The 27647-nt window shown below is 51.9% G+C and overlaps 1 protein-coding gene across 2 annotated transcripts; it reads right to left on the bottom strand.

The window, feature by feature from the left end:
* Positions 1 to 43: 43 nt before the first annotated feature.
* On the bottom strand, positions 44 to 27350 carry LOC138814947 (syntaxin-1B). 2 transcript variants are annotated; one of them, XM_070004090.1, is made up of 10 exons: positions 27118 to 27350; positions 15521 to 15595; positions 15254 to 15353; positions 15079 to 15153; positions 7459 to 7532; positions 7042 to 7150; positions 6818 to 6891; positions 3924 to 4061; positions 3709 to 3819; positions 44 to 1076 (listed from the first exon to the last, which is right to left on the bottom strand). In XM_070004090.1, the coding sequence occupies exons 1-10, from the start codon at positions 27145 to 27147 to the stop codon at positions 1056 to 1058; spliced, it is 807 nt and encodes a 268-aa protein (XP_069860191.1). In that variant the 5' UTR covers positions 27148 to 27350; the 3' UTR covers positions 44 to 1055. The 2 variants fall into 2 exon arrangements, with proteins under 2 accessions (XP_069860191.1, XP_069860190.1); XM_070004089.1 differs by having other exon boundaries at positions 44 to 3437; positions 27118 to 27349.
* Between the last annotated feature and the right edge of the window lie 297 nt (positions 27351 to 27647).

Genomic DNA, 27647 nt, shown 5'->3' with positions numbered 1-27647 from the left:
GCGCGGCCCAGGTGGGGACCGAAGGAAGTGAGCACACGGCAGGCCCGCTGTTGGATTGGTTGCTATTTCTCCCGTCCCAGGGGGCCCAACCCGGCCCAGGGTGGGGTTGGGGGGCGGGGCTCTGGGGACAGGACATGCAGGGCTGGGTGGGGGGGCAGAATTTCCTGTATTTGATCCATTTGCAACTTGGTCACCAATAGAGAGAAATGAGACTGAGGGCTAACACGAGAGGGCGGCCAGGCCCTGGGTCCCCAGCCAGGCCCTAGGAGTCCTGTCCCCTCTAGGGAGGGGGTGGGGAGTGGGAAAGAGCTCTAGAAACCCAATAGAGAAACAGAGAAAGGGGGCAAAGGGCTCATGTCAGCAAACACGGCTACATCACGTGACACGCCAGCGACACAGAAACACACGCCAACGCACACGGCTGCACAGCAGGGCAAAGGGGCGGGTGTTGGCGGGGAGAAGGGAGCCGGGGAGGGGCACCCATCTTGTCCTCTGCAGGGCGGGCTGGTGGGAGGGGGAGGGCAGGGTGAATGCATAGAACACATTATATGGACACGCTCAAGGCGTGGCGAGAGCGTGCATCGCCCCCACGGGCTCATGGGATGGACACGCAGTGTGCTTTGTGAGAGGCAGGGAGAGGGAGAGGGGGAGCAGGAGCTCTGGCCAGGCTGGACCACCCCTGGGGCACACACGGGCTTGATGGCTGGGGGGTGCATGGAGGATGGGCAACACACACTTATCTGGGGAACATGCGTAAGACACCACTCTAGGACACAGGTGATACACGGCGCCACCAAGCAAGCCCACGACACAGCCCCTCAGCCCCTTAGCCACTTGAGGCCCAGAGGTGGCCGACTATCGGCCTGATGCTACTCAAGAAGGACAGGAGCTTCCAAAACATCTGGGCCTGGTAGCAGGGAGGAAGGACGGGGCTGGATGCTAGGGCCTGCTCTGATGTCTCCAAAGATGAGGGCAGGAAGGCTTGCAGTCAGACTCCAGGTGGACTTCCTGTCCTGCAGAAGGGTGTTCTAGGAATGGACAGCAGGTTCATCTTCTCAAGTCAGGCGACCTGGGGGCTACATACAGTGGCCACACTGACACACACAGGCCAAAGTGGGCAGGATCCAGCCAGCCAGCCAGGCGAAGAGATTGGCTGTCTGATTGGCTGAGATTGACCCTAGGAGGTCACATTTGCATGGTCTCTCTCGCACACACACACATACGTACACATATACGTGCACACGCACTTCACATGATGTGGGAATCTGGTGGGAAGGGCCTGCACACACATCCCAAGTTCATTATTCAGCCCACACGCATGCTCATATTCAGGGCAAGGCACACTGTGTACCTGTGTGTTCCAGGCCCATGGGGGTGGTCGTGTGTGTGTGTGTGTGTGTGTGTGTGTGTGTGTGTACTGACACTGGGGCTTGAACTCCAGGCTCAGGTGACATCCCTTAGCATTTTTTCCCCCTCAAAGTTGGAAGCTCTCTTACTTGATCCACAGCTCCACTTCCGGTTTTCTGGTGGCACATTGGAGATAAAAGTCTCACAGACTTCCAAATGGCTTTGAACTGCGATCCTCAGCTCTCAGCCTCCTGACTAGCTAGGATGATAGGCATGTGTCATTAGTGCCTGCCAGCAGGGGATGGTCCTAACACTGTCCTTTCTCCCATGTACCTCAAATCTGCCAGCACAGACAATCTACAAGCTATGTGTGTGCTACCTATAAACACACGCGTGACCCTCCCCACCCCCTCTTCGCTTACCATCAGAGGCTGGGCCTGCATCCCATCCTCCAGGGAGAACCCTGATTTCTCCTAGGTGCTGGCAGGCTGGAGGTAGGACGGGAGAGCGCCCTGTCTCCCCATCTGTCTGAGGAAGTCTTTGGCATTTCACCTCCCCAGCAATAGCTCAGTGTTCCCACCAGGAGGCCATGACACAGGCACTTTGCCATGGCGGGCTTGAGTATCCCTGTGTGTGTGTGTGTGTGTGTGTGTGTGTGTGTGTGTGTGTGTGTGTGTGTGTTTGCCTGGCTGGGGACACCTCTGAGGGACCACCTCAGTCTTGTCACCTGTGAGCATACAGAGATGTGCCAGCTGTCACAGGCTCCAGCCTGTCCTTGGGCAGAGACCCAGAGAAAGATAAAGGTCTGGGCCCGTGTGCCCAGGAGCCCTGAGGTCGCAGGGCAGGAAACTACCATTGCACAATGTTTCATGCAGCTGTGTGGGAGGCCATACCAGATAAAGGTCAGCGGCGATGGGGACAGAGGAAGGGACAAATCAACCCAAAGAAGCCATCCTGGACTGGGCATGTTCTAGAGAAATGTATCTGTGGGTTTATGTGTGTGTGTTTCGATAGGCAGAAAGCCCCTTACCATACACACGTGTGCATGCGCACACACATGCTCACGCAGCTGTACTCTAGGTAGCAGAGAAATAACAGGCATCTGGAAGTGGCGCTGTGGCTCAAGTGGTAGAGCGCTCGCTAAAGAGCTGAAGAGCTGAAGAGCTGAGGGACAGTGCCCAGGCCCAGAGTTCAGGCCCCACGACCAACAAAAATAAATAAATAAAAGGCATCTGTGCCCACGCAAAGCCAATGTGCAATCCAGTGGGAGGGGGCTCCTGTCAACACTTGGGGCATGCGCACACATGCACACACACTCTCCTGCCCTCCTCCAGGACATGGAGTAATTCCCCAAGTGATCAAGCGGTCATGTGGGGGTGGGAGGGGTGCCACAGCCTTCGTCTCTGAGCCTCCCTGACTCCTCGGAGGACGTGGACATGTGTGCACACATTTCCTGCCCCATTCACAACACACGAGGGCGGAGATGGAAAGATGGCTGTTGTCATCAAACGCAAAATGCCCACAGATCTATGACTACACACACACACACACACACACACACACACACACACACACACACACCTATGCGTGGAAAACGTCGGGGGGGTGCATGGTTAAACTCGGCCAATCTACCTGGCAACCAGGGTGGAGAGAGGAGACTGGAGGTACGGGGAGGGGAGAGGTGTGATCTGGTGGGGGGAGGGGTCTACACACACATCTACACATGTACACACACGCTGGGGTGTCCACACGTCTCAAGCATGTGCCGGCGGCATGCATGTTGGTGTGCATGTGTGATCACGCCTGCTGCTATCTACGTGCGGGGTGGGGCGGGGTGGGTGGGGGACAGTCCATGGCAGGGGAGGTCTGCCTGGGGAGTGGAGGGGGGTGGGGCTGCCTGGGTCTGTTTTCAGGGAGAGCTTGGAGCAGGGGGATGGAGTGGGAAGGTGGTGGGGGTATTGCTCCCGATGTGAAGGGGGGAGGATCTGGGAGAGAGAAGGGCAGGGGGACTACAAGCCCAGCGTCCCCCCAATGGATGACGCCAAGACCACCCCCAGCACCACACAGCAAATGATGATCATGATTTTCTTCTGCAGACAGAAAGAGAGATGAGAGAGACAGAGACAGAGTGATAGAGAGAGAGGGCAAGACAAACCAACAGACCAACAGATGGGGAGAGATAGGGGTGTGGGGTGTAAGAAAAAAAGAAGGGAGGGAAAACAGAGAAAAACAGAGTCAGAGGCAGAGATAAGGCCTGCTCCCAACTGCATCACCACCGCAGCCCTGGCCTACTCCCAGCCCCGCCCACCGCCTTCCTGGCTGGCCCCCAAACCCCATCCGGCCATGAGTACCCTTGCTCACCCTCCGGGCCTTGCTCTGATATTTCACAGCTTTCTTGGTGTCAGACACGGCTCGCTCTACATAGTCCACGGAATGTTCCACGTTGTACTCGATACGGTCAATCATCTCTCCCTGGAGACAGAGGTGCATGAGGCCTAGATCTGGCAGTCTGATGGAGGCTGGATGGGGGTGGTCGCTGCCCCCCCTCCCCCCGTGGAGTGGCAGAGCCCACGTACCTGGCTTTCCACGAGCATCGCCATGTCCACAAACATGTCGTGCAGCTCTCGGATGCTGGTTTCCAGTTTGATGATCTCATTGTGTCTCGTCTCGATCTCATTTAGGGCCTGCTTTGTCATCTGGGAGTCCATTTTGATCTAGGATGATGAAAGCAGAGAGTAAGGGCTGTGTCTTCAGCCCTCAGTGTGTCTGGATTCAAATCCTGGTGTCCTTTCCTAGCAAAATTCGGAACCACTCTAGGACTCCGTTTGCCCCTCCCTCCCCCAATAGAAAATTCAAGATCTTAGCAGGGTCCATCTCAAGTGCTATAGTGAAAAATCACAGGAGGCTGGGAATGTGGCTTAGTGGCTTAGTGTTTGCTTAGCATGCACTGGGTTCGACTTCTCAGTACCACATACACAGAAAAAGCTGGACGTGATGATGTGGCTCAAGTGGTAGAGTGCTAGCCTTGAGCAATAGAAGCTCAGGGACCGTGCCCAGGCCCTGAGTTCAAGTCCCAGGACTGGCAAAAAGAAAAAAAAAATCATACCAGTTTGGAAGAACGCCTGGTACTAAAGGGAAGTTTGCTAAATTACAGGAAATGAAACTTGGCGGGAACCCATCACCTCTGTCTGCCCCAGGACAGCTAGCACACACACCAGGGAAGCTCAGGAAAGAAAGATGGGCAGGGGCAGACGGGCGGTGGAGGGGACACTGCAGGTGGGAAAGGAGCAAGCTGACAAGGAGACTCAGAAGAGAAGGTCGTGTGCCCACAAGTCACCCAGAGCCTGCATGAGATGAGGCAGGAGATAAAAATCACCACTCAACTCACAGTCGGATCCCTCAGACCCACAGACTCCTGGCCTGAACCAGGCATTCACTTCCTATTCACTCCCGTGCTCTAAAGCCCCCAGGACTCGCCATTATCACAGGCTTCACACCTTTGACAATCAATGTAACACTGGGCCATTCTTCCTTTCTTTTTTTGGGGGGGGGGTTGGTCATGGGGCTTGAACTCTGGGCCTGGGAGCTGTCCTCAACTCTTTAGCTCAAGGCAAGCACTCTACCACTTGAGCCACTGCGCCACTTCCAGTTTTCTGGTGGTGAATTGGAGATGAGAATCTCATGGACTTTTCTGCCCAGGCTGGCTTTAAACCTCGATCCTCAGATTTCAGCCTCCTGAGTAGCTAGGATTATAGGCGTGAGCCACAGACACCTGGTTCTTCTTTCTTTCTTTCTTTCTTTCTTTCTTTTTTATTGTGAGGCAGGTCCTGGGGCTTGAACTCAGGGCCTGGATACTGTCCCTGAGATTTTGTGCTCAGAGCTATGTCTCTACTTCTGGCTTTTTGGTGGTTAATTGGACATAGGAGTCTCACAAACTTTCCTGCCCGGGCTGGCTTTGAACTGTGATCCTCAGATCTCAGCCTCCTGAGTAGTTAGGATTACAGGGGTGTGCCACCAGTATTCAGATCCCTGTAAGTTTTACTCGTAGACAGTGTGGAGAGAGCTATTTGAGGGTGAAGGGCGCCTCTCCTCAGAGATGAATTTGACCAAAGTTAATTCAACAAAGATCAATTATTCAAACAGCAATTTACTGAGATCTATTAAACAATCACAGTACATCCTTTTTTTTTTTTTTTTTTGGTGCTAGCACTGGGGCTTACGCTTGGTGTCAGCTCAAGGCTAATGCTCCATCACTTGAGCCACACCTCTACTTCTGGCTTGTGCTGGTTAATAGGAAACAAGGGTCTCATGGATTATTTGGCCCAGGCTGGCTTTGGACCTGGATCTTCAGATCTCAGCCCCTGAATAGCTAAGGCTGGTTTTGAACGGTGATCCTCAGATCTCAGCCTCTTGAGTATCTAGGATTAAAGATGTGAGCCACCAGTGCTTGGCTTCACTGTGTGTACTTTAAATCTAGTCTAGAACCATTATTCAGAACCACTGAGCCCCCAGAAGCAAAAACAAAGACAGAACTGAATAGGCCAGGGCAAAAGTCCATTAGGAGAGAGAACTTAGGTTAAGAAAGACCCATCCATTCACATAGAAAAAGATAGGGCAAGGCAGTGCGCAATTCTTAAGCAATATATATATATATATATGTATGTATGTATGTATGTATGTATGTATGTATGTTTATCCATTGTGGGCCTGGGCGCTGTCCCTCAGCTCTTCAGCTCAAGGCAAGAGCTCTTGAGCCACAGTGCCACTTCCGGTTTTTCTGGTGGTTTTATTGGAGATTAGAGTCTCACAAACTTTCTTGCCTGGGCTGGCTTCGAACCATGATCCTCAGATCTCAGCCTCCTCAGTAGCCAGGATTACAAGTGTGAGCCACCAGCGCCCAGCAAGCAAAACTAATATTTTTTTTTGAAAAATGTAGAGAAATGAGTCATATGGTGAATGATGAATGCTTGGGTGGGGACCATTAGCAGACTTCTACCACTTGAGGCACACCTCTAGCCTGACTTGTTCTGATGAACTGAAGCTAGAATCCTGTGGATGTCTGCACAGGCTGGTTATAAATGAAGACCCTCCAGATCTCAGCCTGCTGAGCTGGATGATGGGGTGAGCCACCTGCACAGAATTCAGACTCTGAAACCACATTGGACTCAAAATCGTTGGCAGGCTATTTGGCTTTTGGGGAGCTTGTTTTTCACGTCAGTGAAATGGGCAGCGCACTGAATGAGCTTGCAAGGAAGAGTAAAATAGGCAAAGGGCTGAGAACACCCTGCTTTCAAGGTCACACGCTGTTTTGAAGGGCGGGGACTTCCTGCGCTATCCCATGGAATTCCCCACTTCCCGGTCCCAGCTGCCCACGCCTGGCCATTGCAGAGTAGACCTAGGATCTAGGTTCAAGTTGAACCTGAGGAAGTCCCCCAAAGAGGCCCCATCCCACCCCAGGGGGAAGGCTCACATCGTCCGTGAAGATGGCCAGCTTCCCGCTCTCCAGCATGTCCTCCAGCTCTTCGTTGGTCGTGGTCCTGCCGGCTGTGGAGAGAAGGGACTCCCTGCTCAGGGGCTGGGCCCACCAGGGAGCCTGCGGTGGTGGGGTGGGGCAGGGCCCGGGGGCCCCCTCTCCCACCGGCTTTAGGCCAGGCCGCGCCCGGGGAGGGTGGAGGAGACCAGGGGTATACGCACTGATCTCCAGCTGCCGCTGGATCCGGTCCTTGCAGCGGTCTCGGTACTTGGACTGAGTCGCATTATACTCGGTCATTACCTCCACGAACTTCCGGGAGAGTGTTGAGTGCTGGGGTGGGAGGGGGGTGGAGCACAGACAGTGGGTGGGCAGGGGGCAGAGATGCTGGGCAGACGTAGTGTATCGCCCCCCACCCAAATGCGGCCATTCCACGCCTGCACCTGCTGCACCTGCCGGAGACCTGAAGATACAGCCAAGGCCCGCCCTTCGCCGTAACCCCGTCCACACAAGGCCACGCCCATTTTATCTGGCCACGCCCCGTGTTCTGGCCCCGCCCACCCGTCTGGCCCCGCCCCCAAGCGCTCCAGGCCCAGCTCCTCCCATCTCTTTGCAGGCCCAGTCCAGCCTTCGCCTCCTACCTGGGTCTTGCGGATGCGCAGGTCCGCGGAGGAACGGTTCAGCCCCTCTTCCTGTTCAATGCTTTGCTCAATCGCTGTGGGACAAAGGGCGCAGTGACTGTGGGAGACCTGGGGCAGGTGGGGTGAGGGGGCTGGGGCACAGGAAAGGCCGACACCCAGAGACAGGCCCTGGGCCTGGGAAGAGATTCATAGCATGGGGAGGACGGGCAGTAGAGGAGGCAGGGAGAAGGCCAGGCCAGCAGATAAACAAGCAAGTGTATTGGGGGTGGGGGGTCCCAGGCAGGTAGCAGGGGAGATTGCCCTGAGGTCATCTCATTAGCCAATCCTGAGCTATGCCTTTCTTTCTTTCTTTCTTTCTTTTTTTTGTCGGTCATGGGCACTGTCCCAGTGTTCTTCAGCTCAAGGCAAGTGCTCTACCCTTGAGCCACAGTCCCACTTCTGGTTTTCTGGTGGTTAATTGGAGATAAGAGTCTCATGGACTTTCCTGCTTGGGCTGGCTTTGGACTGTGACCCTCAGATCTCAGCCTCCTGAGTAGCTAGGATTACAGGCATGAACCATCAGACCCAGCTTGGATCTCTAGTTTTCTATGGGTTGGGCCCAGATCACAGTCCTCCTATCTCCTCCTGAGTAACTGGGATTATAGGCATATACTACTGGAGAGAGGGAAGAGAGGAGGGCCTTCTTTTTTGTTGTTTGTGCTGATACTGGAGCTTGAACTCCTGGCCTGCAAGGCGATCCCTTGTTCTGGAAGTTCATATGTCTAAAAGGTGTCTTGGAAAAGTGAAAAGATGAACTAGAATTCCTGCTTCTGGATCATGCACACCTAATACCACCATTCAGATTTTCTGAAAAAGAGCGTGAGGTACGATCTAATAGAGTTAGATCAGAAAATGCAGCAGAGATGAATCACTCAGCCTGCCCGTTCCAAGGGCCTCTGGGGCTATTCCTGAGAACATGGCTTCTCTGAGCTGCTGGCAGCTGCTGTGGGGAGGTATGAGGCTGGCCTACACCCCAAGGATCCCCTGCCAGCAAAAGCAGGCATAGTTAATGAGTGGCGGCTCTGGCCTGAGGATGTGGGGAAAGCATAGGGCTACCTAAGAAGGAAACTCAATGTGCTGGCCTGGCTGAGGCCCTGTTTCAGAGGTGGGGCTAGGCCAAGTATGGAGGGAGGCGTCTTCTATGTTGCTTCATTGACTTTTCAGGACAATCCTGAGAATTCTGTGATATCACCTCCTGTTTCAGACTAGAAACTGAGACTCAAATGGGTAAAACAACTCAAAGTCAAGTTCAGCTACCAACTAGAAAACCAAGGCCTCTCCCCCCCCTCCTTCTCCCTCTCCCTCTCCCTCTCCCCCTCCCTCTCCCTCTCCCTCTCCCCCTCTCTTTCTCTTTCTCCCTCCCTCTCTCTCTCTCTCTCTCTCTCTCTCTCTCTCTCTCTCTCTCTCTCTCTCTCTCTCTCTCTTTCTCCACCATTTGAGTCACAGTTCCATCTCTGGCTTTTTAAGCTGGCTTCAAAACAGGATCCTCATATCTCAGCCTCCTGAGTAGCTAGGATTATAGCCGAGAGCCTCTGGCACCCAGCTGGTTTTCTCTTTTTCTGGACATCTGAATGGTCAGCTTCTTGTATGTGTGTGTGTGTGTGTGTGTGTGTGTGTGTGTGTGTGTGTGTGTGTATGCATGCATGTATGTATGTATATCATACTTGAACTCAGGGCCTGCGCACTGTCTTTGAGCTTTTTCACGTAAGACTAGCACTCTAGGCCGGGCGCTGGTGGCTCACGCCTGTAATCCTAGCTACTCAGGAGGCTGAGATCTGAGGATCGCGGTTCAAAGCCATCCTGGGCAGGAGAGACCGTGAGACTCCTATCTCCAATAAAAACCACCTTGAGCTGAAGAGCTGAGGGACAGCGCCCAGGCCCAGAGTTCAAGCCCCACGACCGACAAAAAAAAAAAAAAAAAAAAAGACTAGCACTCTATTACTTTGAGCCACAACACCACTTCTGGTTTTCTGGTAGCTAATTGGAGGTAAGAGTCTCAAGGACTTTCCTGCCTAGGCTAGCTTTGAACTGGGATCCTCAGATCTCAGCCTCCCGAGTAGCTAGGATTACAGGCGTGAACCACTGGTGCCTAGATAATTTATTTATTTTTTATGTGCTTGACTTTATTGTTTTAATGGGCGTGACTTCCGGGCCTCTTTTTCTGAGAGCTTCTCACTCAAGGCTGGTGCTTTACCACTTGAGGTACACTTCCAGTTTCAGCTTTTTGGTGGTTAACTGGGGGGAAGTGTCTTGAACATTTATTTGCCTGGACTGGTGATCCTCAAATCTCAGCTTCCTAAGTAGGTTTGATGGTAGGCATGAACCATTAGAACTTTATTTATTTATTTTTGTCGGTCGTGGGGCCTGAACTCTGGGCCTGGGCGCTGTCCCTCAGCTCTTCAGCTCAAGGCTAGTGCTCTACCACTTGAGCCACAGCACCACTTCTGGTTTTTTCTGCTTATGTGGTGCTGAGGAATCGAACCCAGAGCCTCATGCATGCAAGGCAAGCACTCTACCACTGAGCCACCTTCCCTGCCCCTTGACTTTATTTTTACATATTTTAAAAAATATTTATCTACTATTTATTGTTACTGGGGCTTGACCTCACGACTTCACTCTCGGGGTCTTTACACTCAGGACTGGCACCCTAACACTTGAACTGCACCTCCAGTTTGGCTTTTTTTTTTTCTAGTTAATTGGAGTTGGAAACTCTTGGACTTCTGACTAGGCTGGCCTTGAACCTCAATCCTCAGATTTCAACCTCCTGAGTAAGATTACAGGTGTAAGCCACTGGTATCCGCCTTCTTTTTTATTTTAATTTTAGTTAGACTTGAAACAGTCTTATTATGGAGCCCAGGCTGGTCTTGGACTTGTGCCTTTCAAGTACTGGGATTACAGGCATGCACAAAGCACTACCATGCCTGGTTTAAACAATCAGTTTCTTCCTCAACCCCTTATACAACCTCCATCACCACCAAGTCCTGGGGCTTGAACTCAGAGCCTGGGCACTATCCTTGGGCTTCTTTACTCAAGGCTAGTGCTCTACCACTTGAGCCACAACACCACTTCCAGCTTTTTCTGTTTATATGGAACTGAAGAATCGAACCCAGGTCTTCATTAAGGCTAGGAAAGCACTTTACCACTAAGCCACATTCCCAGACCAAAATCAGCTTCTTAAACCATGGTCACTTTCCCTGTGTTCTTTCTGGGTTTATTAGTAACACATGGATCACGGAGATCCTGCATCACAGAGATATCCTTGGTATCATCTAGAAAGTATTCAAGGTCAGGGCTAATCAAGTCCAAAGACACTACTGAGCCTAGGGATTTAAAAACTGTGTGCCAGCAGGAACCTGGCTTCTTAGAAGGAACCCAAGGGGCTGCTGCAGGAGTGGGAAGGCAGGCGGGGCAGGGAAGGACTTCCAGTCCCTATTCAGTCAAGAAACCTGACACTTCCCTGAGCTCTTCAGCTCAAGCCAAGCGCTCTATCACTTCAGCCATAGTGCCACTTCCGGTTTTCTGGTGGTTAATTGGAGAGAAGAGTCTCACAGTCTTTTCTGCCCAGGCTGGCTTTGAACCACGATCCTCAGATCTCAGCCTCCTGAGTAGCTAGGATTACAGGCGTGAGCCACTGGCACCTGGCAACCGATACTTTTAAAAAAATATAAACTTTATTACAGACTGTGATAGACAATTTGCTCCAGGAAAGTTAGAATGAACTAGTGACTTTAAATGAGCATCATTATTCCACAATACTGTGAATTTCCGGAAATTAAGTAATCACTTAATCACAATCAAAAAAAAAAAAAAAAAAAAAGAACCTTGGGGAAGGGAGGGAGGGAGGGGATGGTAGGGGGAAAACAATGGAGGGGGTAACAATGTTCAAGAGGAAGTGTACTCATTACCTCACTCATGTAACTGTAACCCTCTGTATAGTATCTTTACAATAAAAAAATTTAAAAAAAATATAAACTTTGTAAAATTTCACTTGGAGTAAAAGATTTTACTGGGACTGGCAATGTGGCTCAGTGGTAGAGTGCTTGCCTAGCATGCATGAAGCCCTGGGTTCCATTCCTCAGTACCATATACACAGAAAAAGCCAGAAGTGGCGCTGTGGCTCAAGTGGTAGAGTGCTCGCCTTGAGCAAAAGAAGCTCAGGGACAGTGCCCAGGCCCCAAGTTCAAGCCCCAGGACTGGAAGAAAAAGAAAAAGCTGAAAGTGGTGCTGTAGTTCATTTGGTAGAGTGCCAGCCTTGCGTGAAAAAGTTAGAAGCCAGTGTCCAAATCCTGAGTTCAAAATGTAGTACGGGCGCGTGCGCGCGCGCACACACACACACACACACACACACACACACACACACACACACACACACACACACACACACACACAGAACAATCTGGGCACTGGTGGCTCACATCTATCATCCTAGCTACTCAGGAGGTTGAGTTCAAAGCCAGCCTGGGCAGGAAAGCCCATGAGACTTATCTACAATTAACCACAGAAAGCTGGAAGTAGCACTGTAGCTCAAAGTGCTACAGTATTTTTGGCCTTGAGCAAGAAAGTTCAGGGACAGCATCCAAGCCCTGAATTCAAGCCCCATGACCACCAGCAACAACAACAAAAGAGTTAACAACAAAAAAAAAAAAACCCAAAAACAAAAACAGTATTTCTGGGCTTGGTGGTACAAGCCTGTAATTGTAATCCCAATCCCAGCATTCAGAAGGCTAAGACTGGAGGACTGGGAATGTGGCTTAGTGGTAGAGTGCTTGCCTAGCATGCATGAAGCCCTGGGTTCGGTTCCTCAGTACTAGAGTGCTAGCCTTGAGCACAGAGAGGCTCAGGGACAGTGCCCAGGCCCTGAGTTTAAGCCTCAGGACTGGGAAAAAAAAAAAAAAAGGACTGGAGAGTTGGGAGTTCTAGGCCAGCTTGGGCTATATAGTGAGATCCAGCCTCGGAAAGGGAAAGAGAAAGAGACAGGAAGAAGGAAAGGGCTGCTGAGCGCTGGCAGCTGATGCTTGTCATCCTAGCGACTCAGGAGACTGAGATCTGAGGATCCCGCCAGCCCAGGCGGGAAAGTCCCTGAATCTCTCACCTCCAATGAACCACCAGAAAACCAAAAGTGGAGCTGTGGCTCAAAGTGCTAGAGTGCTAGCCTTGAGCAAAAAGAGCTCAGGGACAGTGCAAAGGCCCCCAGTTCAAGCCCCACAACCAACTTAAAAAAAAGAAAGAAAGAAAGAAAAACAAACAAGTTTTGAAATGGCTTCAATTTCCCCTACTGTGCAGATGAGCAGGCTGGGACTAGGCTGCTCACAGAGGCTGGGTTTGCTCTGCTGGGATTTGCACTGATCCCAGACCAGAGCGTTTCCATCTCACACACTCACCTTGAGTGCAAAGAGCTTGTTGTTACCCGTCAGCCTCCACCTGGTACCCATGGCCTCTCTGTGAATCTGAGAGGACATCCGGCTTTTGTCCTTGTCTCCCTAGCCCAAGGTCACTGGGCCAAGCACCATGTCAAGCTCCTGTCCCTAAAGCTTAGCGGTGATGGGCTTCACACACCGTAGGTCCTTGGCAAAGGCTCCAGATGCTGAATTACGATCGGTGCACAAATTAGCCTCCCGGTAGCATTGCTATTCCCGGGGTACCAGCACACGAGGAGGTTCCCGGCCCACAATGCTTTGGGGGAAGGTGGTTATTACCAGCGCCCAAGTCCTTAAATTAGAGTGAATACATGAGCACTTGGCAGGGCCCTCCTGAAAACGTGCCAGCCCCTGATGTCAGCCACACAGTCCAATCTGGCCTGAGCTGACAGTACTGATACAGGAGCGAGCATTTCTGAACCCATCCATGCTGGGGCGGGGAGGGAGGGGGGCCAGGACAAATAAGGACTTCACAAAAGCGAAGTCTTGTTTTTCAAAAGCAAAGACTTCCTTTTCCTGAGGGATCTTCACTCTGATGGAACCCACAGCACTCAGATGCAAACCTTCCTTCGCTCATGTCTCTGTCATGTCATTCTCTATACAATTGGGACTAAGTAGGGGTGCCAGTAGCTCATGCCTGCCTGTGATCCTAGCTACTCAGGCCAGCCCAGGCAGGAAGGTCTGTGACACTCTCCTCTCTAATTAATAAGCAAAAGGAAAGAAAAACGAAAAGCCAGAAGTAGAGCTATGGCTCAAGTGATAGAGTGCCAGCCTTGAGTGGAAAAAGCTCAACTCAAGCCCTGAGTTCAAGACCCAGGACTGGAATATCAACATTAAAAACAACAACAACAACAACAAAAGATCTGGCTAGCTGGGCGCCAGTGGCTCACGCCTGTAATCCTAACTTCTCAGGAGACTGAGATCTGAGGATCGTGGTTCAAAGCCAGCCTGGGCAGGAAAGTCTGTGAGACTTATCTCCAATTAACCACGAGAAAAACGGAGGTGGTGCTGTGGCTCAAGTGGTAAAGCACTGGTCTTGAGCTGAAGAGCTCAGGGACAGCACGCAGACCCAGAGTCCAAGCCCCATGACCAAAAAAAAAAAAAAAGAAGATCTGGATCTAGAGCAGGGTATGGTGGTACATGCCTATAATTCCATCATTCAAATCTAGGCAAAAGGATTGTGAATTCTAGACTAGCTTGAGCTACACAGTGAGATCTTGTTTCAAAAACCCAAGGGCTAGGGTATAGTTCATTGGTAGAGAGCTTGTCTAGCACATACAAGGCCCTGGGTTCCCTCCCCAGCTCTGGGGGAGAAAAAGAGGCAGCCAGGCACCACTGGCTCACAGCTTATAATCCTAGCTACTCAAGGCTGAGATTTAAGGAGTGAGATTTGCAAGCCTGGGTAGAGAAATTCTCAAGGCTCTTATTTCTAATTAACCAGCAAAAAGCCAAAACTGGAGACTTGGCTCAAGTGATGGAGTACTACCTGTGAATGAAAAAGCCAAGCAACAGGGTAAGGTCTTGGCTGGCAATGTGGCTTAGTGGTAGAGTGCTTGCCTAGCATGCATGAAACCCTGGGTTCCATTCCACAGTACCACATAAATAGAAAAAGCCAGAAGTGGTGCTTTGGCTCAAGTGGTAGAGTGCTAGCCTTGAGCAAAAGAAGCTCAGGGAAGCCAGGTGCCAGTGGCTCACGCTTGTAATCTTAGCTACTCTGGAGGCTGAGATCTGAGGATCACAGTTCAAAGCCAGCCTGGGCAGGAAAGTCCATGAGACTCTTATCTCCAATGAACCACCAGAAAACTGGAAGTGGTGCTGTGGCTCAAGTGGTAGAACACCCGCCTTGAGCTGAAGAGCTCAGGGACAGTGCCCAGGCCCTGAGTTCACACCCCAAGACTGGCAAAAGAAAAAGAAGCCTCTAAGGCCTTGAGTTCCAGCCCCAGGAATGGCACGCATGTGCACACACACACACACACACACACACACACACACACACCAGCAGCACACACACACACACACACACACACACACACACACACACACACACACACACACACACACACACACCAGCAGCAAGTCCGGGTTTTGTGCTTTCTCACTGTTTAGGAATCTGGCTCCCAGAAGGTTGTTTTTTTCCTCCTTAGCTCAGAATTGCACTCCTCACCTTTCAACTTGGACCGGACCTTGTTGGCCGTCTTTTTGATGTCTGCAGTAAGATCCTCCAGCTCCTGTTTGGTCTCTAAGGGGAAGAAGCCGAGGAGGCTGAGTGAGAAGTCTGTGTGGGACCCCAGTAACCTTCCCCCCACACTCCACCCCAAACACCCGAAAGCAACACTCACTCTCATCTGGGTTGGGGGCGGCCAGGATGGCGCTATGCTGTTTTTTCACCTGCTCCACGTCTTCCGACAGCTTCTCAATGCAGCCTCGAATCTCCTCCACCTGGGGGAAACCACCCATGACACGCAGCCAAGTGCTGGGGAGATCCAGAGAGTCTCCAGGGCTCAGGGGAAAAAGTCAAAGGCACAGGGGGGAAATAGGGGCACAGCGAAAGGGAAGCTGTTGAGAAGGGGCCAGTTTCTGGGTCTGGGGCACTGAGGATTCATTACCTGTTCGAAGAACTCATCCATAAAGTGGTCTCGGTCCACGTGGACCACCTCCTCTTCATCATCACTGTCTTTTGCCTGGAAGATAAAGGAAGATAGATCCATCCATGAGCAATCTTCACCCTGGTCCCTGAGGCTGGGTCTCTCCCCTTTTCCCTACCATGCAACCACAGGTGCTGCTCCCAGCTTAGGCTCAGAAAGGAGGCTTCAAGAAAGACCTAAACAGGCTAGGAATGTGGCTTAGTAGAAGCTCTGGGTTCAATTCCTCAGTACTGCATAAACAGGAAAAGCCAGATGTGGTGCTGTGGCTCCAGTGGTAGGGTGCTTAGCCTTGAGCAAAAGAAGCTCAGGGACAAGGCCCAGGACTGGCAAATGAAGGAAGGAAGGAAGGAAGGAAGGAAGGAAGGAAGGAAGGAAGGAAGGAAGCAGGAAGGCAGGCAGGCAGGCAAGAGAAGAAAAGAAAAGACAAGGCCCAAATGCTGGGCATTGGTGGCTCATGCCAGTAATCCTAGCTCCTCAAGAGGCTGAAATCTCAGAAGCACAGTTCAAAGCCAGCCAGGCAGAAAAGTCCCTCCAATTAACCACTCAAAAACCAGAAGTGGCACTGTAGCTCAAAGTGGTAGAGTGCTAGCCTTGAGCAAAAGAGCTCGTGGACAGTGCCCAGGCCCAGAGTTCAAGCCCCACAACCAACCACCCCCCCAAAAAAGGAAGGGGGTGCTATGAAGGCACCAAAATTCTGAATGAACATTAGGTACCATAGTTTTCTATGGAGCTTGAACTCAGGGCCTGGGGTCTGTGTGTGTGTGTGTGTGTGTGTGTGGCCTTATGGGTACAGCTTCTCACTGGAAGGGGATAGTATTCAGGGCAGCTGCTATTGACCAATCAGGATGGATGTATTTCAATATTTTAACCATCAGCTAAATGTCAGTCTTGCAATAATTGGCTCTGAGCTCCAAGAAGGATTCTGGAATCCACTGGTGTCTCTGGATCCTGAACTTTCCTGATATTCTTCCACAATACCTGCTCAAGCCTCAATGGACTCCCCTTCTTTTCCCCTCCACCTTCCCTCCCTGCCGCACCCCCCCCCCCCCCCCGCCGCCTCGTGCACCTGACCAGCTACATCTCCTATACAAGGTCACTTCACAGCCAATGGCAGGGCACAGGGAAGGTGGGTGAGTGAAGCAGACAGCACCCGATCCCTCTTCCTGCGCCTTCCTCCTGCCACCCACCCTCACTCCTCTTTCTCGGCCAATTTGTCTCATGTATTCAGTCGTGGATTCAATCGCTTTCCCCCAGCGCCTTCCAACAGCACACCCACCCACTCCTGCTTGCTTGGGTTTTCCAGTTGCAGCCGGCAGCTGCTCAGCCCTCCACCCCCGGGGCTCACAGACACAAAGGGAGTTACCCACCCACACCGCCACCGCCACCAACAGACAGACCGGGGCCACAGACAGAAGCACTGACATACAGGCGCACAGAAATAGTCCTCGACACCCACACGGAGACACACTGCCACGCTGACGTTTGCTGCACACAGGCCCACAGCAGAGCTGCACGCCGACACGTGGACACACAGATGTGTAACGCACTCAGAGGGACAGAGCAGGGACTCGGAGGGGCTGGGTGTGCAGGTTCACTCTGCTGATTGGAAGATGCAAGGGACAGAGCCCTTCCTATCCTAACCCCACGCTCTTTTTCTGCTTGGGACAGAGGTGTGAAGGCAAAGTTGGACCCCATCAACCTTAAGTACATTTGGAACTCTAATGAGCCCCAGTGGAAATTTAAACAAGAATGAATCCCAGGTTCCAGAAAGAATCTGGCCAGGCTCAGACAGAATCTAGCAACACGAGCCTGAATGAATAAAATCAACTCAGGATGTCAAATGGCCTGTCTGACGCTCCACCAATGGAGATTTACATAGAAGCCCCAACTCGGCCTAAGGAGATTGCAGACGGGCCTGACAGGCCTGCGCAGAAATCAGACAGGCTCAAAGTACACTCTACTAGGCTAGACAGACTTCAGACAGCTCAGATCGAACCTAGACAGAGTCAGATGGGACCTAGATACATACAATCCACATAGTCAAGAGTGCTTGGGATCAGCAGAAATCCACAAAACCGGGAAGAACTGCAAAGACCACAGGTCCCCAAAGCCTCTAATCCATGCCCTGCCCAAATGACACTCTGGGGAGTCTGGGTACATACGGCCTCAGGGGTGAAGCACTCCCAAACATCTGGCTGCAAAAGGAATTTCCTGCTGCTGCTTTATTGTTATTGTTGTTAGTCTTGGGGCTTGAACTCAGAGCCTGGGGTCTGTCTCTGAGCCGCTCTGTGCTCAAGGCTAGCACTCTACCACTTGAGCTACAGGGCCACTTCTGGTTTTCTGGTAGTTAACTGGAGATAAGAGTCTCATGGACTTTCCTGGCCAGGCTGGCTTTGATCTATGATCCTCAGATCTCAGCCTCCTGAGTAGCTAGGATGAAAGGCATGAGCCACACTGGTGCCCAAGGTTTCTTGCTTGTTGAGCACAGCTGGTGGCCCTGGTGGGTCTTGTGGGGACCCTCTGAGAGGATTGTGCTTCTAAAACCTCCATTCAACTCAAAAACACCCCCAGAGAGATCTTACTTGGCCCAAAGAGGCTCTAGAGTGCAAGATTCATCATGGAGATCGGCCAGTTTCCACTATAGCTGCTAAATTCTCAGTCCTCAAACACCAGCTGCCCTGGAAGACCCCCTCTGAGCCTTCACTACCCACCATCCAGCATCCCACCCTCACGAGGATCAGGGGTCCCTCGCCGGTCCAGGTGCTTGGGGACTTTTCTGTCTCTTTAGGAAGTCCTTCCTAAAGTCTACTGTCACTCCCTCCTGTTGTTCCTAGAGATTCTTTCTGGAGTCTCCAGGCTACCTATTTACTTGTCTTTGAGTAAAGAGGGAAGAGAGACAGAAAGGCCCAAGTCCAATTTCTCTGGTATCATGACAAAGAGAACGGAGTGCTAATAATCCTCCACGTTTATAAACACATTCATAATCCTTTCTGATCTTCAGCCCAGCCCAGGGAAGAGAGAGAGCTAAACAAACAGTAATATCCCTCTTTCCCTGATGAAGGATCAGAGGAAAGTGGCCAGGCTGAACTAGGCTGGGACACTGTGGACACCAGGCCCGCTCTTCCTGATCAAGCCTTTTCTGGGGAGGGCTTCTGTGCCTGGAAAACCTAGCAAACACTTTGTTGTTGTTGTTGGTCATGGGGCTTGAACTTGGGGCCTGGGAACTCTCCCTGAGCTCTTTAGCTTAAGGTGGGTATCTACCATTCAAGTCACAGAGCCACTTCGGGTTTTCTGGTGTTAATTGGAGATAAGAGTCTCATGGACTTTTCCTGCCCAGGCTGGCTTTGAACTGCGATCCTCAGATCTCAGCCTCCTGTGTAGCTAGGATTACAGGCATAAGCCACCAGCACCTAGCTCCCCAAGCTCTTTTTGCTCAAGGCTAGCACTCTCCCACTTTGAGACTCAGCTCTACTTCTGGTTTTCTGGTAGTTCATTGGAGATAAGAGAATCTCAGGATCTTTCCTGCCCAGGCTGGCTCTGAGCCGATCCTCAGCTCTCAGCTTCCTGAGTAGCTAGGATGACAGGCGTGGGCCACCAGTGCCTAGCAAATGTTTTCATTTGTTAGTTCCTTTCATGAGTCTGACACTCTTGTTTTCTCTTAGTCTTCATTAAAACTCTGTAAGGCCCATTGGCCAACATAATTACAATTATGACATTTAGACAATGAGCTGCTGCTCTGTGCACTCCGCACGTGTTTGTCTATGTGTGTGTGTTTGGTTTGTTGAGATGGATGTATACTTCGTATACTAGATACCCTCAAACTCAAGATCCTCTAGTCTCAAGCCAGGTAACAGTGGCTCATGCCTATAATCCCAGCTACTCAAGAGGTTGAGATCTGAGGATTGCAGTTCAAAGCCAGTCCAGGCAGGAAAGTCTAGGAGACTTTCATCTTCAATTAGCCAGCAAAAAGCCAGACATGGAGTTATGGCTCAAGTGCTAAAGCTGCAGCCTTGAGTGAAAGAATGAAGGGACAGCATTTAGTCCTGGAGGTCAAGTCCCAGTATTGGCACAAAAAAAAGAAAGCCACAAAACCCTCAGCTTATTGAGTGCTGGGATTACAGGTGTGTGACACCATGCTTGGCATGCTTGGCTTATCCACTTAATTCTTTTTTTTTTTTTTTTTTTTGGTCCGGTTGTGGGGCCTGAACTCTGGGCCTGGGCACTGTCCCTCAGCTCTTCAGCTCAAGGCTAGTGCTCTACCACTTGAGCCACAGCGCCACTTCTGGCTTTTTTCTTTTTGCTTATGTGGTGCTGAGGAATCGAACCCAGGGCCTCAGGCATGCAAGGCAAGCGCTCTACCACTGAGCCAACTTCCCAGCCCTATCCACTTAATTCTTACAACAATCTCCTGGGGTAGACATTATTATAGTCCCCTTTTAAGGATGGGGAAACTGAGGTAGAGACAGGCTGAAGAATTTGCCCCTGGTGAGCTGCTAGAAGATCATGTGACTTCTCTCCTCTGAGCCTTTGGACCACATGTGACTACCCTACCTAGCAGTCAGGAGGCCACAAAACAAAGCAGGAAAAATGCCTAACATTATCATGAAGAGAATATGTACTTAATGATGGCTGGCTCTTGCCTCTTGTTACTTTGTTACACATAAAGAGACAGGCTCAGATATAACCTGTATCACCTATGTAAGGCTATGTAAGGCCAAGAGGACCAGAGGTAGAATGTAAACTCAGAGTCTACTCTGTTGTATCCTAAGTGTGTCTGAGCTCCTATGATCAGAACAGGACTTCCAGGAAGAGCCCAGACAGGAAGCCGGGACTTCCAGCCTGAAAGAGAACTCCTGTGGGGCTCCAGGGAAATCTCAGGTCTCTCTGGGGTCTGGTCCATGAGAGGGTAATTTTCAGATGAGTGTTCAGCAAGGGTCACATTGCTCCAAGATGTGTGTGTTTGAATAACAGGGAGAGTCTCCAATTCTAGAAGTCAGAGCAGTCTAAAAGCACTCAGGCTGCAGGCACCAGAGACAACATAGGAAAAGACACTCAAGTTGTTCTATTTTTCTTTTCTTTTTCTTTTTTTTTTTTTTTAATTATCTGTGGGGCTTGATCTCAGGGCCTGGGCACAGATCCTGAGCTTTTGTACTCAAGACTAGCGCTCTACCACTTTGAGCCACAGCTCCACTTTTGGTTTTCTGGTGGTTCATTGGTGATGAGAGTCTCATGGACTTTCCTGCCCGGGCTGGCTTTGAACCATCATCCTCAGACTTCAGCCTCCTGAGTAGCTAGGATGACAAGTGTGAGCCACTAATGCCTGGCAAGTTGTTTCTCTTGATAGTGGTCCTGGGCTACAGGTGGGAAGGTCCAGTCTTGGCCTTTTCACATCCATGCTGGGGTCTAAGACAACACAGTTCCTATCCCTCCCCCCAACTGGTTATCACAGTTGTGTGCCACACTGCATGGATTTTACATTTCTTTTCTTTTTTATCAGTCCTGGGACTTGAACTCAGGGCCCTGCACTCCTACTTGGCTACCACTTGAGCCACACCTCCACTTCCATCCTTTTTGGTGGTTAATTGAAGATAAGAATCTCACAGCTGGGTGCCAGTGGCTCACGCCTGTAATCCCAGCTACTCTGTGCCCCCTGAGTAACTAAGATTACAGGCGTGAACCACCAGGCCCCTAGCCACAATGCTATTCTTATTTTCTTATGGTATTTGAGGAAATGGAGATGCAGAAAGACTAAATCACATGTCCAGGATTATTCAGCCAGTGGGGATGTTAACAAGGTAGAAGCACATGGATTTGGACCCAGACACTGTGTTCTCTCTGCCTCGAGACTTTGCAGGCTCTTGAGAACATTCTAGAACCTCTGTGGAAATGGAAGATACTCTAGTTAGGTCTCCAGCTTCTCTCCTGCCTCCTCAGGCCTCTCAGGCCCCAGGCTTTCCAGATCACAGATACCAGAGGCCCTCACGTGTGTGTGTGTGTGTGTGTGTGTGTGTGTGTGTGTGTGTGTGAGCGCACCCATGCGCATGTGCAGATGGAGGAGACAAGGATAGATACATAAATGGATGGAGGAGGGGGACAGTGTGGGCCGCCAAGTGAGTGACCAAGAAACAGATGGCAGTGAGAGGTGACAGAAACAGAGGTGGAGAGAGACTGGAATCAGGTGGCAGAAAGTCAGACAGAGACTGTGCACGGGTGCGCACACAGAAAGCCTGTGCCCACCAGGTGTGTATGTGTGTGTATAAACACAGTGCCCATGCACACTGGCACACACGGCTCACCCACACTCCTCACGGGCACAAAGGTTGCTCTCTGATCACGAGGTAGAAACCTCTCTGCCCCTGCCCCTCCCTCTCTGTCCATCTGTCTCCCTGGCTGGGGCCTCTCTTCCCTCTCCCTCCCATGGTCCAGCCTAGCCCTTGTCTTCAAGCCCCTGTCCATGCCTCCTCTTCTCCCCTTCTCCAGGAGTTATTCACTCAGCTCACAAACAAGTGTGATTTGTGCCAGGTTCCCTCTGGGTGCTGCAGGAACATGCCAAAGATCCAGTGTGGGAGACAGAGGGGGGAGGGGGAGGAACAAGGTAATTTCTGACCATGCAGAATAGCAGGAAGGGAAAGAGGAAGAGATGGCTGACTGGAACAGGTGCAGGGACGTTTTACACAGGATGGGCAGGGACAAGCGTTCTAATGAGGTAACACAGGAGCTCAATGCGGGGCTCACATGTGGGGAAACAATTCAAGACAGAGGGATAGCAAGTGCAAGAAAACGTAAGCAGGAGCTGGGAATGTGGCTTAGTGGTAGAGTGTTTGCCTAGCATGCATGAAGGCCCTGGGTTCCTCAGTACCACATACACAGAAAAGGCTGGAAGTGGTGCTGTGGCTCTAGTCGTAGAGTGCTAACCTTGAGCAAAAGAGCTCAGGGACAGTGTCCAGGCCCTGAGTTCAAGCCCCAGGACTGGCAAATAAATAAATAAATAAACAAACAAACCTAGCTGGGCACCAGTGGGTCATGCCTATAATCCTAGCTACTCAGGAGGCTGAGATCTAAGGATCCTGGTTCAAGGCCAGCCCAGGCAGGAAAGTCTGTGAGACTCATCTCCAATAAACCACTCCAAAAACCAGAAGTGGTGCTGTGGCTCAAGTGGTACAGCATTGCCTTGAGCTGACGTGCTGAGGGAGAGCGCCCAGGCCCAGAGTTCAAGTCCCACAACAGACAAAACAAAAAAACAAAAAAAACCTTAAGCAGAGATTAGGTAATGAACATAAAAGGCAGAAAAGGCCAAGTACCAGTGGCTCACACCTGTCGTCCTAGCTACTCAGGAGGCTGAGATCTTAGGATCATAGTTCAAAGCCAAACAGGTAGGAAAGTCCATGAGACGCTTATCTCCAATGAACCACTTGAAAACCGGAAGTGGAGCTGTAGCTCAAAGTGGTAGAGGGCTAGCTTTGAACGAAAGAGCACAGGGACAGCACCCAGGCCCTGAGTTCAAGCTCCACAACAAGAAAAAGGCAGCCGAGTGCTGGTGGCTCACGCCTGTAATCCTAGCTACTCAGGAGGCTGAGATCTGAGGATCGTGGTTCAAAGCCAGCCCGGGCAGGAGAGACCGTGAGACTCCTATCTCCAATAAACCACCAGAAAACCGGAAGTGGCGCTGTAGCTCAAGTGGTAGAGCGTTCGCCTTGAGCTGAAGAGATGAGGGACAGCGCCCAGGCCCAGAGTTCAAGCCCCACGACCGACCAAAAAAAAAGAAAGAAAGAAAAGAAAAAGGCAGAAGAAGTCCAGTGTACATGGAAGAAGTAAATTCATTTAAAGGGTTTCCTGATCACTGTCTATACTCTGGGTCACTCTGTTCAATCTTGAATCCCAGCCTTCCTCCAAGTCTCTAGAACATCCTTCCTCACGCTCTCCCCACCCCTCTCCTCCCCCTTGGCTCTTCTCCTACCCTGGCTCCCTCTTTGGATCCTGAGACAGTTGAGGACCCTCCCCACCCTAATTGCCCCCTCCCCTCCCCCCCCCCCCCCCCCGGTCCTAGGCCAGCCCTGTACCTTTCAGATAGTAACCAAAGATGTTGGTGAAACAGAGACAGAAAAGCTGGTTGATACCAGCTGTGCCGTGGACATGCTGTGTGACCTTGGATAAGTCAACATTTTTCTGTAGCCCTCAATGAACTCCAAAATAATAATTTATGTGATGCTCAGTAGAAGCATACGAATCATACATGAAACCACCTAGAACACAAAGCCTAGGTACTACTTTTATTTGTTTTATTTCAGCTTTCTCCCCCCACCCCCCCGGTCCTGGGGCTTGAACTCAGGGCCTGGGCACTGTCCCTGAACTGCTTTTGCTCAAGGCTAGTGCTCTACCACTTGAACCACAGCACCACTTCTAGCTTTTTCTGTGTGCATGGTACTGAGGAATCGAAGGCAGCGTTTCATGCATACTAGGCAAGCACTCTACCACTGAGCCACCTTCCGAGCTCTAGTTCAACTTTTTGTGTACTGATGAAAGTGGGTTTTGAATTCAGGGCCTGGGCACTGCCCCTTTGCTTTTTCTGTTCAGGGCTGATTCTCTACTACTTCAGCCACAGCTCCACTTCTGCTCTTTTTTTTTTTTTTTCTGGTTAATTGTACTTTCTCTGATTTGGAATCTAGATCCTCATATCATAACCTACTAGAGTGGCTAGGATTATAGGTGTGAGCCAAAGAGCCTGGCTAGAAACTTTTTTTTTTTTTTTTTTTTTTGCTAGTCCTCGGGCTTGAACACAGGGTCTGGGCACTGTCCCTGGGCCTATTTGTGCTCAAGTCTGATGCTCTACCATTTGTGCCACAGCACAGGGACTTTTCTGTCCAGGCTGGCTTTGAACCATGATCCTCAAATCTCAGCCTCTTGAATAGCTAGGATTACAGGTGTGAACCCCTGGTGCCCAGAGCAGACGCTACTCTTAATCCCCAGGAGCACCCTAGAAATCACAATCTGTTATTGCTCTTAGCTCACATATGAAGAAACAGGAGTTAAGGAGATGGCTCAGTGGTAAGAATAGCTACCTAGCACGTACCAGGCCCTGGGTCTAATCCCTAGCACTACAAAACACAAACAACAAAAACACACTGGAGGCCCAGACAGGTTCAGGTCCAGCAATTTATCCAAGGTCATATAGGAAGCAGGGCGAATTCGAATTTGAACCCAGTCTCTGCCTCCCACCTGTGCCCTGAACCACTTGATGATAAATAAAGTGGCAAAGCCCTAACCGTTGCTGGAAAGAGAATCAAGCCCCAGGGCTGCCACCTCTCCCACACTTGTCCCTCCCAAGATCTCAGAGACCCCCCCTCTCCTTCCTTCCCACACCCCTGCCCCACCCAGCCTCTCCTACCTCCTACCACCTCTGTCAGGGAGACCCTCACACTCCAGGCATCTGACTAGCAGGCAGCTCCTTTCTTCTAGGCCCGCCCCCTCCCAAATCCAGTCTCCCTGAGCCATGACTAAGAGCAAAGCCATCAGCACTTATGGGGGGGGGGGGGCCCACACTGCCTCCTCCACCTGACTGCCCCAGCCATCAGGTTTTCTCACCTCTGAACAGGGAACCCTCACTGGCTCCCCCCAGCCCCTCCTTTCCTCCCCACCCTCTCTAATTATACCACAATTCCACCACCACCCAGCCCACCCCATTTGCCATTTCTCTGGGAATCTCAGAATCATAGAATGGTTTTGGCTGCAAGGTGTGTGTGTGGGGAGGGGGGAGTGTCTAAGTTCCAATCAGATTTCCTCCCTTGTTAGCTGTGTGACCTTGGATAAATGATTTAATCCCTCTGTGCCTCAGTTTCTCCAGTACAAAATGAGATAGATACTAGGCTGTCTGCCTGCCTGGTCAAACCAGGAGCTTGGTGGTGTTCCAATGAGATCACAGTGGTTACCGGCTTTGCAAAGTGAACCCTGATGGAAGGGAGCGGATGTCAGAGCTGGCTGGTCAGAATTCAAATCCTATCTTTTTTGAGCTTTGTGGCTTTAAGTTACTTAACCTCTCTGGGCCACCGTTTCCTTATATATCAGACAGAAGCACCCGAGTATTTGATTTATAAGGTAGTTTTGAAGATCAAAATGATTTAATATGTATTAAACACTCCAAACATCAATGACTGCTATTTTTGTCATCAGACAAAAATGCAGAAAAAGTTTAATAATAAAAATAAATGTATCTTCCAAGTCCCTCCCTGAACTGCTAGCCCCTCCTCTTTCCACCTGCCGACCTGTCTTTCTCCAGAAACAGCAGTCAATAGCTTCTAAGACCCACTCAGAAAGCTGGGGTAGGGGGGTCCCTGTCCCTAGATGTGGGGAGGGGGAGCCTTTCAAAGACAGTTCTTTACCTTAGCATCAAGATTTCTGAGCCAAAGGCCAAAGAAGCAGAGTCCCATGTCAACTTGGCACACTTGGCCACCCAGATTCCTGTCTGACCTACCCCCATACAGACTTTCTTGATGACCTTGGGGAAGTCCCTTCCCCTCCTCTGAAGCTCCAGCTCCTCATCTGTCAAACAGCAGCACTATGGTGAGTGACAACCCAGAGGCCCCGGTTACAATCACTGCATCAAGTCCCACTGGCCACACAGGACAAGGCCAGGCCCATTAGCATAACCCCAGGGCCACCAGGCTGCCACCTCTCCACCTCTGCCTCCTTGGGCCCCCAGGTCATTTCTCCAAATGCTCCAGCGCCTGAAACCATTTTCCCCCTGCCCCATTCTCTAGCTCAATAGAGTAGCTTCCTTGGCAGCCTTGGGGGGGGGGTCTTCTTCCCCAGGCACCCAGGCATAACCCACTGCTTGGCCCAGTCCTGGAGCTGGGCCTCTTCAGGCCTCAGACCTGGGCCCACACAGGCCTGCCCCTGGCTGCTCCACTTCCCTCCAGCCACACAGTCATGTCACACAAGCCCCTCCGGGCCCGGTTCGTGGACTGTCCTTCCTTCTCCCATCTCTGGGGTCACCTCCACTCAGACCCTGGCCCTAGGCAGTCTCCTGAGCCCGTCCCCCGTCCCTGTCACGGAGAGGTGCCCCCTCCTTGCAGGACACACACACACACAGAGCCAGGTGTTGGCCTCTCCCCTCAACCTGTGTCCTTCCCCCATAGTCTCCCCAAATCTGGGTCCTCCCCCCACATACTCCCCCTCCTTAGCCTGGCCCAGTAGCCACCACCATTCTTCAAAATCTGCTCCTGGGGGGGTGGTACCCCCCCATTCTCTCCGAACAGTCACTCTTCTCATCCCCAGGCTAGACCCAGGGCTCTCCTGGGGTCATGAGATGTCCAGGCCCTAAGACCTCCCCCGCCCCCTTGTGCTTTAATGGCCTCCAACCCCTTCCAGGCTCTGCCCCCAAAATGCAGGTTCACCGGAGACATCAGAAGCCTGGAGATCTTTGGGGTGCCCCGGGCTCCCAGCCTCGTTTCATCCTTCGCCCCCCCTCCCGGCCCCAGCACCATCCCCATCACTCTGTCCCCACGCGCTCCCCCAAATATTGGGGTCCCGCCCCCCCCTCCTCCTCCATCCCCAGGGCTCACACTCCGCAGCTCCTGGGTCCGATCCTTCATCCTGCGACGGCTCCTCCTCCTCCTCGTCCTCCTCCTGCCTCGGCGGCCGCTCACTGCCTCCCACCTCGGAGCTGGGGGCCGGGGGTCTGGGGGCGCCGGGGGGGGGGCGCCGAGGGGAGCTGCCGCGGAGGCTCAGGCGGGGCGGCGGGGGGCCGAGGGCCGGGCAGGGGCAGGGGCCTGGGCGGCTGGGCTCTGCCTGGGCTGCGGTGGCGATGCGGCTGCGGCACAGGGCTGGATGGAGGGATGCGGGCGCCGGAGCGCGGGGGAGGGGGGCGGAGGGAGGGGGGAGGGGGGCGGGGGCAGGGGCATGCGCAGCGCCCGCCGGGGGGCCGGGGGCGCCTGGGGGTTGTAGTCCGGCGAGGGAGGGGGCCGCGGGGAGGGGCCTGGAGAGACCCGGAGTGGGCGGGGGAGGCCCGAGCCGCCGTGGAGATGCGGAGAGGGAGATGGAGAGGCAGCAGCAGCCTGCGCTGCCGGCCGGCCCCGGGCGGGGTGGGCTGAGG

This window comes from Dipodomys merriami, unplaced genomic scaffold (genome assembly GCF_024711535.1).
Source record: "Dipodomys merriami isolate MVZ:Mamm:240054 unplaced genomic scaffold, mDipMer1.0.p SCAF_62, whole genome shotgun sequence".
Lineage (NCBI taxonomy): Eukaryota > Metazoa > Chordata > Mammalia > Rodentia > Heteromyidae > Dipodomys > Dipodomys merriami.
This window is presented reverse-complemented; position numbering and strand designations above follow the sequence as displayed.

Bases quoted from the DNA above. Each gene is read 5' to 3' on its own strand.
- LOC138814947 (XM_070004089.1), bottom strand. From the start codon at position 27,147: ATGAAGGATCGGACCCAGGAGCTGCGGAGT. The intron at 15,154-15,253 runs GTGAGTGTTGCT...TCTTCCCCTTAG, and splicing joins CGCCCCCAACCCAGATGAGA to AGACCAAACAGGAGCTGGAG. The intron at 7,533-15,078 runs GTGAGGAGTGCA...TTTGTCCCACAG, and splicing joins GGTCCGGTCCAAGTTGAAAG to CGATTGAGCAAAGCATTGAA.